Source organism: Gadus morhua, chromosome 11 (genome assembly GCF_902167405.1).
Source record: "Gadus morhua chromosome 11, gadMor3.0, whole genome shotgun sequence".
Lineage (NCBI taxonomy): Eukaryota > Metazoa > Chordata > Actinopteri > Gadiformes > Gadidae > Gadus > Gadus morhua.
The window spans coordinates 18083836-18101631 of NC_044058.1; the positions used below are offsets into that span (position 1 = coordinate 18083836).

General features: G+C 47.2%; 1 protein-coding gene across 1 annotated transcript in view; it reads left to right on the forward strand.

The window, feature by feature from the left end:
- The window catches only part of tsnare1 (T-SNARE Domain Containing 1), a 56546-nt gene that overhangs the window by 30113 nt on the left and 8637 nt on the right, over positions 1–17796 (forward strand). The window contains exons 5-9 of the mRNA XM_030371010.1: positions 3305–3395; positions 3535–3609; positions 4027–4080; positions 7406–7561; positions 16452–16524. Of these exons, the coding sequence (XP_030226870.1) occupies positions 3305–3395; positions 3535–3609; positions 4027–4080; positions 7406–7561; positions 16452–16524 (449 nt within the window). The remainder of the gene's footprint in view (positions 1–3304; positions 3396–3534; positions 3610–4026; positions 4081–7405; positions 7562–16451; positions 16525–17796) is intronic.

Genomic DNA, 17796 nt, shown 5'->3' on the forward strand with positions numbered 1-17796 from the left:
AGGATCCCTCTGAGGAATACCAAACCGCGAGGTTCCGGGGCCAGACGGGCGGACCGAGGGGCACGTGGTGATTCACAGTATGACTGAATTGTAATATTTAAGTAAGACCGATGTTTCCGGGCTTCCTCTGCAGAAGGCGGGGGTGGCGGTTGAGGGGAGGGCCGCTGCATCTCCGGTCTCGGGCGAGAGCCACAGCGCGTGGGTGACAAAACGAAGAGATTCTCGGAGCGATATATGCATATGAGCAGTGGGCGTGGCACCAGGTGACTCATGTGCGATACACGGCTGCTCGTCAAAGAGCAAGAGAGTGAAAGACTCTGCGGAGATCCTTTTATAGCGCCACTGGCATTAATCAGCTTTTTCTTTCTTTCCTCGCTGGAGGCGAGAACAAGCAGGGAACTTTCTTCCCTGCTTCTTGTAGCTTGCGTCTACTTTTCTGGTGGATTGTTGAAGATGTGCCCAAATCTTTGTATATATGGTATATATTAATATATATTTACTGTAACGCAATGTTGTATTAGCTTGCCACGATTTAAAAATAATCCTTTGCAAGTCTGAGAAGTCGGCTCCTGCTTTCCGAGCTAAACGATGACACATCAGGCAGAGGTTTAGAGCTAATCCTTGTGTATGGTGAATGGTGTGCGTGTGTGTTGTGTGTGGTGTGCGTGTTTGGGTAAGATTGTGTACGTACGCATGTTGATGTGTGTGTGTGTGTGTGTTTCTTTTTGTACTACCAGTGGTATGTCTGTAAGAAAAGTGTGTTTCTCAGTGTGACACTCTCCTACTGGCAAATCAGTCACAACAATTGTGTAAGACATAATCCCACGTTGTCACCAAGTTGCGAGTGAAATGACCCAGAGCCACAATGTTCTTATTCCGCCAGTGACTTCTATTGACGTCTAAAGACACATTAACATGTTGTAGAATTGCAGGTGTCAGCAATAAGGAACCCATTGAACCATGTCGCCCTCATCCCTTCACCTGAATGAAACGTTTCCAACTGTTTCACGCTATCAAGATTTATGTAAAGTAAATGGTGGCATGTTTTGTTAATTTTTTTTTTAAGCTAATATGAATGATGACTAGAAAGCCGTTGCACACAGATGGTGAATGGACTCGTCCGCTAACCGCTAGGCCTTTACAATTTATGCCTCACACTCGACCATTCATACACACATTTATTCACAAATTACTGCAAGAGCCAGCTGGTCGGGAAAAGTTAGGGTTCGATAAGTTGCTCAATGACACCTCAACCCTCGGCTAAGAGGAGCCCGGGATGGAACCAGCAAACCTTCGAGTTGACAACCCACAGTTACACCTGATCCACTGCAACCCACAACCAGACGTACGCTAGCCATACAGTGCTATTCTTGCTAAAATTTCATACTACTTTACTTAGAAAATGTAATAAGATTCCTGGAAATACATAACTTTATTGATTGATGAGCTATAATTTGTCCAAGGTGATTCAGATTATTATAAATTCCGTTTGGGGATTGGTCAGCAACTTGATCTCAGTGATTGGTTGAAGCACCCCTTGAAATCATCACCCCTTTAAATCAAACACACACACACACACACACACACACACACACACACACACACACACACACACACACACGCAGATAGAGACATACACACTCTCTCTCTCAAAAACAAACACACACACACACAAATATACACATACACACACAAGCATGTACACACGCATACACACACTATGAATGTGACTGTCTGCGTGTGTGTGTGTGCATACTTTACCTTGGGCTGTACATTATTTCTGATACGTTACACTTGTCTAATGGTTGTATACAGTACAAACATCAATATATTTTCTTAAGGACAGAATGACCGGCTTGTCAGCCAGGCCTTGAACGACCAGCAACCGGTTACAACGCTGCTATTAGATTCTCTGTACAGCTCTCAGGCGGTCCACCATCAGTGGGACAGGGCGAGTCTGGATCCGGTAGGAATTGTACCTGCTAATTCGAATCTGTCACTTTCCCGGAAAACCTTTTTATTTTGTCAGCAGTTTGGGGTGAGTTTGTAGTCAAGGTCAACCTTAAATGTATTAAATAATACATGTAACCTAGCCTCGTGAGACCAGCCTGATATTCACGTTTGCCTTTCGCAATGAATATCATTCCGGCCTTGGCTGGGCAGTGACAGGGCACATCAGGACGTTAAATTGCAGTGAACACCACCATTTTGTAAGAATAGGTACCTTGGAACATCGGTTATTGTGAACTAATGTTCTTTCGTTCAATGTTTTGTATTATTTGCGATTTGTTTTTTAATGAGGAGACATTGTGCTCAAAACTACCACAGTGTTTCTCATTCAATGCATGGCAAAACAAAGTATTCATTAGCTGATGTTACCGGATGTTTGCATTGAAGTCCAGCCTCCACGCTGATCGGTGCTAGCATTTTCTCATTTTCGGAAAAAGCTTTCAACGGGCCCGAGATCAGTCCGATCCGTGGAGAGAACCGTAACGGGGGACTCAGAGACCGGGGAAATTCTCGCGAAGCTCATAGCGTCTTGACCTGGCAGGATTCACACTGCCCAACATGGCAGACACGGGTCTGGGGGTCATCCTGTACGATTCTGCCGGTTATCTGATACAGACTCTGCCTGTAGCCACGCTGGGTCCCGTCCCACATCTGGCTAAAAGGGGCTTCACTTAATTGATTCATGTGACCATCTTAACGGGAGACCCTCCAAAACAGAACCTTGTCTCAGCCCTGCTCCCATAGATCAAAGCGGATCTGTTCAGAGAAGATGTTCACAGATTTTACAATTCCCCTCGTCCCTGTGCCCCCTTCCACCTTATAAACTCAACACTTGATATTATTATTCCAATGGGGTTTCTCTCGCTCACTTACACTGTGTCATTTCCACTATATATCATCCTCTAAGTCTTTCATTCATAGCCTCTCTCCCTCTCTCCCTCTCTCTCTCTCGGTTTTTTATCTCTTTCACTCATTCTCACCCATTGTCTAGGTCTGTCATTCATCTCCCTCTCTCCGCCTCTGTCAGCCGCTCTCTCATTCACTTCCTAAGCCAGTAATTGATCTCTCTCTCTCTCTCTCTCTCTCTCTCTCTCTCTCTCTCTCTCTATCACGCTCTCTCTATCATGCTCTTTGTCATTCATTGTCTCAATCTAAAGTCTTTTGGCCGTCTATGTGCCTCTTCCCCCTCACTGATGTTCTGACCTTCACTCTCTCCCTCATTCTCCCTCTTAGTCTCTCTCCCTTACTCTCTGTATCTCTCTCCTCACCATTTGAATGTGTGTGTTTCTTTCAGCCACGCCACACAGCAGCAGACCAACAAAGTCATCACGAGTACGAGTCAACTCATCAAGCAGCTCTCTGACATCATCAGCAGCTCTTCACGGGTAGGCGGTGGATTTAATTCTGTGACTTTGACTCTGACTTTGACTCTGACTTTCTATGAATAAAAAACTAATGCAAACAGACGTTCCATTTTAAAACGAATGGAAGCCCAACTTGATGTTGTGTTGTTCTGTCATGCAGCAGGATCGCCTTCGCCTCACCCGGTTAAAGACTGAGCTGTCGGAGTCGGTCCAGCGCTATGCAGACCTGCAGAAGGTAACCTCTTCCCTCTATCTCAGTCCTGTTTAAATGGCGCTTACCGCTTGTCCATCTGAAGTCATCTATAAAAAGTTTCTTGTCAAATGGGGAGAGGCTCATCTCTATATTGAAAAGGTTTGAGGATGACGCATTTTATTTAATAAGTAGTAATAGTGTTCATAATAGTAATATAATAGGGTTAGTAGTAGTAGTAGTAGTAGTCTAGTAGTAGTCTAGTAGTAGTCTTTTATTACTTTATACGTTGTCTCATCTTTCTTCTTAAGTGTTCCCTGAATGTAACTTCCTGCTGTATACCTTGCTGTAGTTGTTTTTTACCTAATTCTTTCATTTTATTCAATTTCAAAACCCTATTTGAAAGAATAAAGAACTTGGAAAAGTAAAATCCTAAGCTATTATTTGTTTTGCTTTTTCAAGAAAATCGCAGACCGCACAAGGGCCTTACTTCCTCCGGCACAGAAGGAAAATAAGGTGAGGCCACTTGAGGCCAGCCCTCTCTCTGAACCACTATCTCTCCACTTGGTACGATGGCCCTGCTCATTTTTTCTCATCTCAGGGCTTTTGACTTTTCTCCCTCTGTTATTTTGTTCTCTACCTCCAATGACAATATACACCTTCACTGTCTGAAGAGAGCTGGTACCTTGTTTAATAGTAAGAGCAATATAGTATATATATATTTATTTTTTTAAATAGATAGAGCTATAGATGAAAACTGTGTCCAGGTCCAAGTGAAGCTCATTTTATTTCCCATTAATGCAACGCTGCATTTAAATGTCTTGATGAGATGAATTTTGAGTTATATAATAACGCTGCTCGGACAGTACTGAAGTAGTCGGCCGATGTGTAATAATAAGAAAACGATTCCTCCAGCATAAGTTTATGGGGCCTTGCTTCAGAGAGCAAACTTGGTGTTAACAAACGTAAATAAGAAATATTCAGCTCCGGTTTCCATTCATTAAAAAACGCAAAACATAGGTTTCCCTCACAGCTACATCGCTGTTGGCTTTGAATTTCCAGTCACTCGCGTCCACAGATCCTCCATTCAGTTGGAAATAAGAGTGTCCTTGCGGTGACGTGTTTCAGCAAATGTTATGCAAATCAAGAATTTCAGCTCTGCCTGTTGCTCTTACTTTGAAGTTCTTATTGTTAACCAGAAGGACTGCAGGTCATAAAACCTCTAAAGGTACTTCTGCTTTCTCTAGAAGGTACCGCTGGCTCCATGATCAAATAAAACACGGTTTGTTCCCGCTCTCCCAGGGCTGGAGATGACACTGTTTACTTGTTCAGATCACAATCACTAGAAGTGTCCTATTTAGATTCCCTTTGGCCCCCGCGTAGCTCTCCTCCAGTTAAAGTCACAAGGCACTGCTTCTGTGAATGCTGGACAAAGAGTGTCTACTTCGTTTAGCTGAGGTAATCGTATGATAAATTGCCGGCGTAGACCGTTGTGAAAGGCCACACACTTGAGAACATACCGCCAGGCCAGTGGATACACAATACTTTATTACACAGCTCTTCTCAATGCTGTGGAACGCTCCGTTCACTTGCATGGGCCTTCCCGACTTCCGGTGGTGAATTATTTTTCGATAATTGACCCTTGCTAAGCATATAATGACCGCTGGCAAGGAAAGATAAGTTTTGCCTCTGAATCACGTCTTTTATACCACTCCGTAAGTAGTCCAGTACCTTATAAACCCAGTGAATTAGGTTTCTAAGCGACGTCAACATCTTTGGCGAACTATTTCTCTGCTGCACAACACTACAAATGGTAATTGTAAAAAGACACTGTGTGAAATATTTTTTTTGTTTTGGCAAGTAGCTGTGTAGTAAGCGGGTTAATCTATAGAAGGTCGCCGGTCATTATTGAAAATATGCCCCTTCAGGGCGAAGCAAGACATCTCCACTTCGCGTCCTGCCCTGTTCGCCCTGTCGAGGCTTATTTTCCCGATAATGATCGGCGTTCTATACATTATCCTTTACATATCTACTATTTCTAGTAGTAAATACTAGTGCTTTGAATATTATTATATTTCAAGTTCAAGTGCAACATGTATTTCTCTTTCCCAACAAGCAGTGAAAGGCTAACTTTTCCTGCTGTGCCTTGAAAATAAACACGATATGTTTAAGTATAAGAGTGAACAGATGAAATAAACGTACTAGTAAATATAAAATAAAAGACATAAGATGACATAAAAAAAGATACAAATAGGCCTATATTAAACTAAATGACGATATAGGATTTTTTGTGAACAGATCACCTTTATATAGAATTAATACGTGTGTTGCACAATCTTGAAATGTAGTTCTCTGCATCGAGGTTGGGAGCTGAAGCAATGAAATCAAGTAATCATCTGGCATGCTGGAATAGTTCGAATTGTTGAAGTTAGAATTTTACATAGAACGATTTCACGAAGAAAGACCTATTTTTTTGTGTTAATAGCTGCTCTTTTATATCACGTATTACGGAGCACAGTGGGGGATATCAGAGTAGTGGATGCTGCTTCGTCCAAAGCGAAAGTGGTTTGCCATTTATAAGTGAGAGTCCGGGTTACGCAATGATTGCTCCTATTAAAGTGAACCATTAGATCCAAGCATTAAGTTCAAAACATAACTTACCCAAAAGTTCAAAACAAAACTTACAGCAGTCATTCAAAGTGCATCGCAATGATTCAGTCGCAATGACCGCCTGGTCCGGTGAGGAGTGTCTGTGTGTCTTTGTTATGCGGGGGGAGGGGGGGGGGGGGGGGCGAAGGTTCTGGATTTTCCATCTCTGTTGTAGATCAAGCGGAACGACAGGACAAGACGATGATTCACCACGGGCATAAAACTACTGAAATAACAACAGGCGCCTTAAGGTTCCATCACTGTCATAAATATGGAATAAGCGGCAAACACTTTTCAGATCGGTTCCACAGCCCTCCACCTACCCCTTCTATCCTCCAGACGGCCTCCAAAATGAAAATCCGGCTCCTGAGAGCCCCTCACGCCGAGCCGAAGCTTTGCATATGGACGTGGATGTGTCCTGCATGAAAGCGGATGTTTTCACTCGTCCTGGAGTGTGTGTGTGTGTGCGTGTGTGTGTGTGCATGTGTGCGTGTGGGTGTGCGTGGCTGCGTGGGTGCGTGGGTGCGTGGATGGGTGCGTGGGTGCGTGCGTGCGTGCGTGCGTGCGTGCGTGCGTGTGTGTGTGTGCATGTGTGCGTTTGGGTGTGCGTGGCTGCGTGGGTGCGTGGCTGCGTGGGTGCGTGCGTGCGTGCGTGCGTGCGTGCGTGCGTGCGTGCGTGCGTGCGTGCGTGCATGTGTGTGTGTGGCGGAAGGGGGTAAGGAAGGGGAAAGATGTTGTGGAGATGGCTTGGGAGCGATGAGTCAGAACGTCGGGCCGGGACCAAAAGACATGTGTGACTCAGCGACGGTTAGTCCCTGTGTCCTGACCCTGTCTCCTGACCCGCACTGGCCCAGTGCTCCGGTGAATCTGTGCAGTCAGCCAGAGAGTGCAGGAATGTATTAACAATGCATCAGATCAACATATTGTGACGTCTGCATGTCTGCGTGTGTGTGTGTGTGGTTGTGTGTATGACTGTTCTTATGCATGCGTGTGTGTGTGTGTGTGTGCGTGTGTTTGTGTGTGTGTGTGTGTGTGTGTGCGTGTGTGTGTGTGTGTGTGTGTGTGTGTGTGTGTGTGTGTGTGTGTATGTGTGTGTGTGTGTGTGTGTGTGTGTGTGTGTGCATGCATGCACATGATTGTGCATGTGTGTGTGTGTGTGTGTGTGCGTGTGTATGTGCTTGTGCGTCCTCAGAGTCCCCAGACGCCGTTCACTGAGCTGTGTGAGGAGGGTCCCCTCTTCAGCGGCGCCGAGGGTCCGGAGGGCAGCATCCAGGCCTTCCTGTCGGAGATCAGTGAGGACGACGTGACGGCCCTGCGGCAGCGGGAGGAGGCGCTGCTGCAGATCGAGGTAAAGACCCCGTAAAGACCCCCGAGTCCCAAGCCACCGGCGCTCATTGAGAGAGCAAAACGAAACACATCAAAGTCAAACTCAAAGTCGGCTTTATTGTAAATTCCAAACTAGCTGCCAGGCCAATAGAGGAATCGAAATTATGTTTATCTCCGACCCAAGGTGCAATAAGGAAACTTATGTAAAGAAAATAACAATAATATTTGCAATAAATAAATTCTAAGTAGTGCAAAAGGTAAGGCAAAACAAAACGGTATACATATAAAATAAAGAAAACAAAACTAAATTTGTAAACAAATGGAAATGTGCAATATGAGTTATTGGGGGCAAATGGGAGGGGGTTTCATTTCGCAAACACGCACGGAGCCATTGGAAGTTGATTCCTCCGGATCTCGTTGGAGGGACGGCAGCGTTGTCTCTTTGCAGTGTGTTTGATAGAATCCGAATGCTGCACAATGAACACCTTCCATTTTGATTGACCATCCAGTTTAATAACATACAATATTGTTTTCATTAGAAAAATAATTTGGACAGCAAACTTTCAAACAATATTGATATCTATTGTCTCCCATGGCTGCGCGAGCCCCCCGCTGTCTTGGTAACGGTGCACTCCAGACGCGGCTTTATTTCCCACTCCCAATCCACAAAGCTTATTAGTATTTGGTCACAGTCGCCTCATGCTGCTGCAGGCCAGTGAATGGTGGCCCAATTACCACGCCGCGTAGACAGCCATGTTTGTTCCTTTACCTGGCGGGAAAGTGTGAGCAGAATGGCAACAATTTCAAAAAAAACGCTTTAAACGACCATGAACATAAGCCTCCCCGGTGTGTGTGTTACTGTGTGTGTGTGTGTGTGTGTGTGTGTGTGTGTGTGTGTGTGTGTGTGTGTGTGTGTGTGTGTGTGTGTGTGTGTGTGTGTGTGTGTGTGTGTGTGTGTGTGTGTGAGTGATAGCATGTCATGTGTGGTGTTGCCTTGACCCTAAGTGGCCTGGAACTCAGCCGGGCTCTGAAGGGAGCCTGATGAGACAGGAGTTTTGTTCGTCTTCCATCCAAAGGAAAGATAACAACACTCCGGCGCACAGGTCTGAAATGAGCGAAAGTTTGGGAGCGAGGGAGCAAGCGATGGCTTGTTTATTTTTTCCTTAATTCCATCACAACTTGTTAACCGCAAAACCACAGTGTTTTTCTTCTTCTTCTTCTTCTTCTTCTCTGGAGCCTGTTGATGTTGCTTTTCAGGCAGTATTTTGAAAGCCGTCAACCCTTTTCGAAGCTGTGTTCGGGGCGGATCAAACAGCCGTGGCTTGCATATCGGTCTACCTTTTGCTGCGGCCCATTCGCTGGCTTGTCAGTTTGTCATGAATGATCATCTCCCCCCCGTCGCCACGTTTTCGATGTGTTCCCCGTAGCTTAATGAAGATGTATCTCTGTGCCCAGTCACTGCCAACTTCATCAGCACTGGAATCAGGCCGCCGCGGATTCTCGCCCAACCTGGCGAGCAGGCACAGGAGAGAGCGTCAATCGTGCCCTTACAGAGTGACACGCAAACACTTTTAGAGAGAGCGAGAGAGAGAGAGAAATAGGGAGAGAAAGAGAGAAAGGGAGAGAAAGAGAGAGAGAGAGAGAGAGAGAGAGAGAGAGAGAGAGAGACAGGGAGAGAGAGAGAGGAAGGGGTAGGGAAAGATGGAGGGAAGGAGAGTACAAGCAATTGAGAGAGAGAGAGAAAGAGAGAGCGAAGGATGAAGAAGAGAGAGAGAGAGAAAAAAAAATAAAAAGAGAGAAAGAGGGCCTCTGATGTGACTGACAGCTTCATTTCAGCAAAAGACGTGGAGATGCAGAGAGTCCGATGATGGCTGTTCAGGCCTGTCTGTCCCGTGCTATCGTGGAACCAGCTGGATAAGCGTCAGAGTCTGAGCTGGAGCCGGGGCGGAGCTGAGGGACACGAGACGCTGTGTCTTTTGGCCGACTGATAGCATCTGACAATTTGCTTTTCATACATCTACGCTTCCCTTCCGACACATATTCCCACCCAAACAAACACATAGGCACTCAGATACCAATACAAACACAGGCACACCGAAACAAACACACACACATTCGCACACACACGCACACACACACACACATACACACACTCACACAAACTCACAGGCATGCGGATGCACACACACAATCACACACACTCACCTATACACACACATATAAAACCATACAAACACACACACACCCACACACACATACAGACACGTACACACACACACTTCAATCCATCACACCCAATGCTTCTCCTGTCTCTCTTCATACCCTCTCTCCTTCCTCTCTCTCCCTTTCACTCTTCCCACTCCTGCGACTCCCATTCCACTGAATCAACAGCGGTTCAGGCAGTTTGAGACGCTCTGCCGTCTCCCCCGTCCTCGCCTGTCTGTCTTCTCCCCCGGTGACCACGGGGAAGCGTCTGTCATCTCTATCAAAGCCTGGCTCTCAGGGAACTCCTGTTGATCCGCGGCTGAGGGCTGGTTAAGCCCCCATCTCTGCGTCCTGTCGGGGAGACTGAAGATGAGCAAACTCAGTCACTTAACCCCCCTGCCCCTCCCCCGGCCCTCCCCCATACGCAGCCAGCTTTGAAGGACGATACAGGTCTGGGTGATGAAACCATCTGAACTTCAATCCGGGCTTCGCTAAAACATCCCTTACCAATGTCGTCTCCCAGACTACCTTCCTTGTACTGATTCTGCTGGAGATCATTTGAATATGTGTGCGCTCTCGCCAGAAAGTACTGAGGTTGTGCACACTTGCCATACAAAACTTTACAAAATGTATTTTAAGTTGCCATAATGCTATATTGTCATTGGTGGATGAACGCTCTTTGGGAGAATTCGTACAACGTCTCCCACGGACGGAGCGTCGGGGTGCGGTGGGAGGAGTCCCCTCGGCTCAGTGCGCCCCTATCTCTCTCTCTTCTCGCTCCCCGCTACCATCCCCTCTTTCATACGTCTAATGATCACGGCATGGATACCCAGCCCTACCCTACAATAGCCTTTTTCAATCCAATACAAACGTAATCCAATCTGGTCCCATCCATCCCATCATGATAAGTTCTCCCCCCCCCTTCCCTCCGTCCGCCCCCCCTCCAATAGCTGTAGACTGGCCGCCTCTCCTGTCCTACGCTGACCTCTCTCGGAGCCATGTTAGCCATGTAGCGCTCTAAGTTTTTTCCTACTGGTAGAGACAACACCCCGGGAGATCGTTTCATCAAGAATGTATTCATAAGAGAAAGGGGCGAAAGAAGAATGGGAGAAAAAAAAATGAAAAGAGCCAAGGGCAAAACAGAGGACAGCTTTCAAGGATACATCTGAATGCAACACCTGGCTCGGCAGAGAGAGAGAGAGAGAGAGAGAGAGAGAGAGAGAGAGAGAGAGAGAGAGAGAGAGAGAGAGAGAGAGAGAGAGAGAAAGAGAGACAGAGAGAAAAATGGATAGCTAGATAGAGGGAGAGTACAAGAGGGAAACAGTGAGAGATAAAGAGTGATCACCCAAGTACACACTTACAGACACTCTCTCTCCCACACACACACACACACACACACACACACACACACACACACACACACACACACACACACACACACATACACACACACACACACACACGCACACACACGCACACACACGCACACACACGCACACACACGCACACACACATACACACACACACACACACACACACACACACACACGCCTTAATAGATGTACACACCATGGCACGTGTTTGCCCTACCAATGCACCGCCCAGACCCCAGACATTAGATGTCGGTGGTTTTACCCTTGAGTGAAGACAGGCACAGTACTTACACAGGTAGAAAAATAGCAGCCCTATATATATCCAGCACCGCCAGTAAGCCCCAAGCCCCACCAGTCAGCCTACAGTAGGCCCCACCAGCCAGACCATCTTGAATGAAAAAATAACATCTCCCAGTAGATGTTAGCGAACACACTACGTCTTTCCCTTTTTATTCTTGTCTTTGTCCATTTTATCACCAGTGTTTTATGGGAGTGCACCGCTAATAATGTGGCGTCACATCGCCCTTGCAACTAACACATGACGTTATTGCTCGCCAGGTGGGGACCGGCTTACACAAAGTATCACCGGAAGGGGTTCCTTCCACACTGTCCATGTCTGACGGTGTCCGTTCTCTGTCCTGTCCCCTCTGTGCCCTGTCCCCTCTTAGCCCTGTCCCCACTTAGCCCTGTCCCATCTCAGCCCTGTCCCCTCTCTGCCCTGTCCTGTCCCCTCTCAGCCCTTCCCCCTCTCTACCCTGTCTACTCTCTACCCTGTCTACTCTCTACCCTGTCTACTCTCTACCCTGTCCCCTCACAGTCCTGTCCCCTCTCTGCCCTGTCCCCTCTCTGCCCTGTACCCACTCTACCCTGTCCTGTCCCCTCACAGTCCTGTCCCGTCTACCCTGTCCCCTCCGTTCCCTGTCCTGTCCCCTCTCAGTCCTGTCCCGTCTACCCTGTCCCCTCCGTGCCCTTCAAGGCCTGCTTACAGCCTTCATTAATGGGGGTTTGTTTATAGGTCTTCGGGGGGTCGGAAACATTTGATTTGTGCATTATAAACTTTTTATTCAGTGAGGGCAAAAAAAACAAAAGAAAAACCAGATGTCTCATGCTCAGGCCCCTTACAGGCAGTCTGGGAAAATATTGTAATTTTTGCTCTCTCTCTCTCTCTCTCTCTCTCTCTCTCTCTCTCTCTCTCTCTCTCTCTCTCTCTCTCTCTCTCTCTCTCTGCCATCTCCTTTAACCAGTAACCGTGGACGTAAATCTGCTTAACAGTTTTCCAGTGACATCGTGTCCTCACCACCCCCCTGCCTCCACAGATGCCTTTGGGTTTGGTTGGATATGTGGAAAGAATTTCATATCAGCTGTGTTAAGCACACACATTATAGTGATAAATAGGATGAGAGAGAGAGAGAGAGAGAGAGAGAGAGAGAGAGAGAGAGAGAGAGAGAGAGAGAGAGAGAGAGAGAGAGAGAGAGAGAGAGAGAGAGAGAGAGAGAGAGAGAGATGAAGACGTTGCAGAGAGAGAGATTGAAAGAGATAGAGAGGAAGAGAGAGCGAGAGATGGAGGGATGGCAGATAGAGAGAGATAGAGACAGAGAGAGAGAGATGTAGGGATGGCAGATAGAAAAAATATTGAGAAAGGGAGAGAGAAAGAGATTAAGGGATTGAGACAGAAGGTTGAGCGAGAAATTCAGACAGGTAGATTGAGATTGAGTTGAGGATGACAGTATTGGAGAGCACAGTAAATAAACACGTTCATCACAATGAAAGAGGGAACAAAGGAGACTATTTAGACTGCATGAGAGGCAAACAGACTCACGTGGCTTGCTTACATGTCAATATTCAGCCATAATAGACGATAACAAATGACTTTATTTTGCTAAAGGCTTTTTTTCTAATAGAAATGTGTAAAATTGAAATTAAACAATCAAGGACACTGGCGGTAATACTTCCATCTGGCTCCTCCAGTCTGTTTGCATAGAGCCGTCTCCATGTCCCAAACAAGCCATAAATAACTAACTGCCTTGGCAGTACTCACATCGTCTCAGCATATTTCCCCCTAATGTAAATGCGGTAGTAAAGTGTTAAACTAATGTACTTGGCCTTCTCCGTAACATGGTGGCGTCTATACGGATGCCTTGTTTTGTTTGGATTGGAATTTCCCTTAAGTTTACTGTAGATTTGGCAAATTAGCACAATTCTGCGGTGTGTTGAGCGCTGGAAGGGTTTCCATGGTAAACAGGAGGCCAACGTGCCAGCATGTGGCAGGAACAGAAGGAGGGGTTGAAAAGAAGATCATTACTAATTTCCCTTGTTGTGCGATGGCTCCCGCATCACCAATTGTCATCCAATCAGACCCTGGATGATGGAGCAAGATGAGACATCCCCCCCCCCCCCCCCCCCCCCCCCACAATATAAACATAAACCAACACACGAAGCAAAGCGTTTCCCTTGTTTACTCTTCAGGGCACACCCGTCCATTGCCCATCCAACCTCTTTTACTGTTTTGTTTCTCCTTTTGTGTCACCACAACTCCGTCTCTCCTGCTCCTCTCGCTTCTTCTGATGGGGGACGAATCATCTTGATCAGCTCCCTCCCCTCCCTCCACTCTCTGGTCTGCTGCGCTTGTCAAAAGGGTTTAAGTGTCTCTGCAGGGATGCAGCGGCAGTGGTGGTTGTTGTGGGGGTAGGTGGTTGGGGATGGGGGTCTCACCTGTTAGAGGCTAGTAGAGCGCTGTCTAAATCGTGTTGACGCACTGAGGGGGGAGAGAGTCGGGGGGGGGGGGGGGGGGGGCATTTAGCAATACTCGTCCTAGATCCGCCGCTTTCCCAATTCATCAACGTTTTGCCCTAAGGCCCCTTCGCCGGGAGGAAGTGCAGGACAGTGGAGTAACCGTAACCGCGTGGCTGAAGAAAGGGCTGGGGTCGATGTCCTTTTGCCCGTGACACTGTCCCTGCATCGCCGGGCTAACTGCGGAAGGCATTAGCATGTATCTCGGGAGCGTTGGATGTGGCCTTCTGATGGTCCGGGTGCTAATATACCGACAGAGTTAGCAGGCTACTCTATCTTATCGCTGATTCCATCCACCCACTGTCACATGCTGTCCCGTGTCCCGGGGACATCGCTGAGAACGGCGCAGTTGTAATTATTTTTAGCGTTTAATGGGCTTGTGCACGTTTTGTGCCCTGTAGAAATGTGTTTTAACCTGCAATACTTTGAAGAAGAAAGTGAAAACAAACTCAAATTAGAAACAAGAAACCCAATAAAGGGACACATTTTATCCTCTCCATCTACCTGAGAATCTGCTGTTTCCGCTCCTTCAGACACAAGACGTGTCCCTCTAGGGCTCCTATCTCCCAGATGCTACATGACTCAGGACACCAAAGAAATAAATCAAAGGGGAAGAGGCCCCGGCGACGGAGGTGTCAGTCATAATGCGCCTCCGGGACGCTTCTTTTTGTGGCCCTTTTTTTTCCCGCCATCTCGGCCCCGCAGTTTAATCGTGTGACGCGCCGACTCTGTTTTGTCCCTCCTACGTCAGATGGAGCTGATGTCTAAGTCCTCATCTGACATTTCACTTCTGTGATAACACAAAGCCGGCCTTCCCTCTCCCCCCCCCTCACTCTGCCTGCCTGTCTGTCGGCCTGTCTGTGCTTTCGCTTTCCCCTCATCAAACTGTTGTTGCAGCTCATTCTCAGGCGCTGACAGCGATGGGACTGGAGGAACCAGGGTCTCTATGGGGCCGGGGTTAGAGGCTCGGAGAATTGGAGGTTTGGAATGTAGGACACCACACCCGCTACCTCCATAAACCAAAAAAACAATAGGAGGAAACACAAGAGGGTAGCAGTGGGTGCAGGTGTAAGCCTTTCTTGATGGATGCCTGTAAACCTAACAGGGGTCCTAATGTTTCTCCCCCATGGCAATCATTCTTCCCTCCATCCCTCTCTCCCCTCTTCCCTCTTCCCTCCCTCCCTCCCCCCTCCCTCACTCAATCCCTCCCTCCCTCCCTCCCTCCCTCCCTCCTTCCTCCTTCCTTCCTCCCTCCCCCCTATTGATTCTGGTTGAAATTGGCACTGGAGTCTTAATGTCTGAGGCACCTTTATCCAGCGGTATACCGCGTGTGTGCGGGACATCTCTCTTGGCCTTGAGACGGCAAAACAACATGTGAGAGCTTCCCAGCGCCGCGTCTGCCGCCAAGGGCCCAGGGAGTGACCATGCGGAGCATGTGAACCACGTGGAATGGGAAAAGGGCACACTGCTGCCCCCAAGCCAGGCTCTCCGTCTCTGGGGCGTGAGTCATCCCAGCCCACTGCTCTCTGCCTCTGTCCCCCTCTCTGCTTCCTCGCAGACGTTTGATTTTTTTGCCACATCCCACACAAACACACACACATACATGAACACACACACATACACACCCTAACATTAACACACACATATACATGAACACACACACACGCACATGTGTGGAAAAACACACATTCACATACAAACACACACATGGACACACATGCACACACACACACACACACACACACACGGAAACGCAAACACAAACACACACACGCACTCACAAGACACATCCACTTCTATCACATGCGCTCACATGCGCTTACAAACACAAATGTGTGGACACATACACTCAAACACACACACACACACACACAAATATCTTGATAAATTGGTAACACACTGCTTTCTCACCGTAATGAAATCACTTTCCATTGTCAGACCTCTTGCCAGGTAAAATAAATCTGCTGCTATTCTATCACTAGATGACGGACAGGGTTGCTTTGCCGTCTAAATGCAGAAAGTCTTTAGTGGCACAAGGTTTGCCAGAGGCCATTTTGTTTCTTGCCAAACGTGTTCCCCAAAACCCGGGTCGACTGCCAGCTTCCTCAGCAATCACAGACACCTGTGATGGAGGGTCTGGTGGGCTAGGCTGTACAAACACAGCTGTGATTGCGTGCGGTAATAATAGAGGAAAGTGGAGACCTGCGAAAGGCAGATAGACAGAGGTTTTATAAGCCTCCATATTGCTTTGAGGAGACACATTCAGAACAAATTCAAAGCTCGCCGAGGCTGAGTGCAGAGAATTGGCTCCTGTCAACCGTAGCAGCCGTGGTTCAGCCCGTCCCCTTTCACGGAAATAATTTAACTTTCAGAACCACCACAATGCATGCATTTCTTTTTTTTGCCAACAACCTAAAGTAATTCGGTTCGCCATGGTACTCGTGCTGTTTGATTCATGCTTATCTATGATTGGAGTTGTGTTTGATGAAAATATGCTCAGTTGTTGCTGTTGTTGTGGTTTTTATTTGTATTTTTCCCCCACAGCGAGACATGCTGGATGTAAGTCAAATCATGAAGGATCTGGCCAGTATGGTGCATGAGCAAGGAGAGTCTATAGGTGAGATACTGTTTCTACACCTGTTTGGGTTTGTTTGTGTTTTTGTGTGTGTGTGTGTGTGTGTGTGTGTGTGTGTGTGTGTGTGTGTGTGTGTGTGTGTGTGTGTGTGTGTGTGTGTGTGTGTGTGTGTGTGTGTGTGTGTGTATGTGTGTTAATGTGTGTGTGTGTGTGTATGGTATGTGTGTGTGTGTGTGTGTGTGTGTGTGTGTGTGTGTGTGTATGTGTGTGTATGTGTGTGTTTAGGTGTGTGTGTGTGTGTATGTGTCTATGTGTATGGACATGTTTGTGTGCGTGTGTGTGTGTGTGCGTGAGTCTATGTGTGGCTGTGTGTGCATAGATGTGGGTATGTGTGCTTGGCGTGTTGTTTACTTTACAGTCACAGACTCAATTAGTAACGATAACCTTTATGAGTTTTAATTTGATCTGCATGATGTATCACTCCACAAACCCACTGAGGTAAAAACAAAAACAAACTCCCACAAACCCCCCCCCCCCCTCACCGGCTGCCGTCTTATTAGACAGCTAGCAGTTTGATCCGAGGGGCGGAAAAGTGTCCAAACAGTCCGACATTTCAAAATCAAAGCCCCACACATCATCAACGACTCTACAGTGGAGACATGACCCATTGGGTGAGCTGCACGCCTGCCTCACCACTCACAACGCCACGGCTTGTGCGAGCAGGGGTCTTTCTCTCTCTCTCTGGAATCAAATAAGGAGCAATAACCTGTGCTAATTTCAGTCTTTGTCTTGTAGAGTGTCCCTTTTGTCTGCTGAATCCATCAGGCTAATGTAGATGCCCTTTAAATACCCTTTCGGGTGGCTCATGGAACCGGGCCTGTCGTAGCGTCTGCTTTTTTGTTTTGCGAGAATGAGAGTGTAAGCGCCGCGCTCGCCCTGGCGCTGTATTCATAATTAGCAGGGTAACATTTAGGAAAATGAATAAAGGGACATCATGAAGGAGAGACTTTTTGTGTGTGTGTGTGTGTGTGTGTGTGTGTGTGTGTGTGTGTGTGTGTGTGTGTGTGTGTGTGTGTGTGTGTGTGTGTGTGTGTGTGCATTTGCGTGTGTACGTGTGCATGTGGGAACTGGTGTGTCTCTGGGGGGGGGGGGGGGGGGGGGCTGTGACTCAACACTGTTCCTTATCCTCTGAGTTATCAAGTAGTCAAAAGTAATTCATGTGTTTTAGGGAGCTCTGCTTCATTTGTTTGCACGTAAAATAGTGTAAGTGAAAATGGATCCATTTGTATGCCATTCTGTGTGAAATGTGAATTC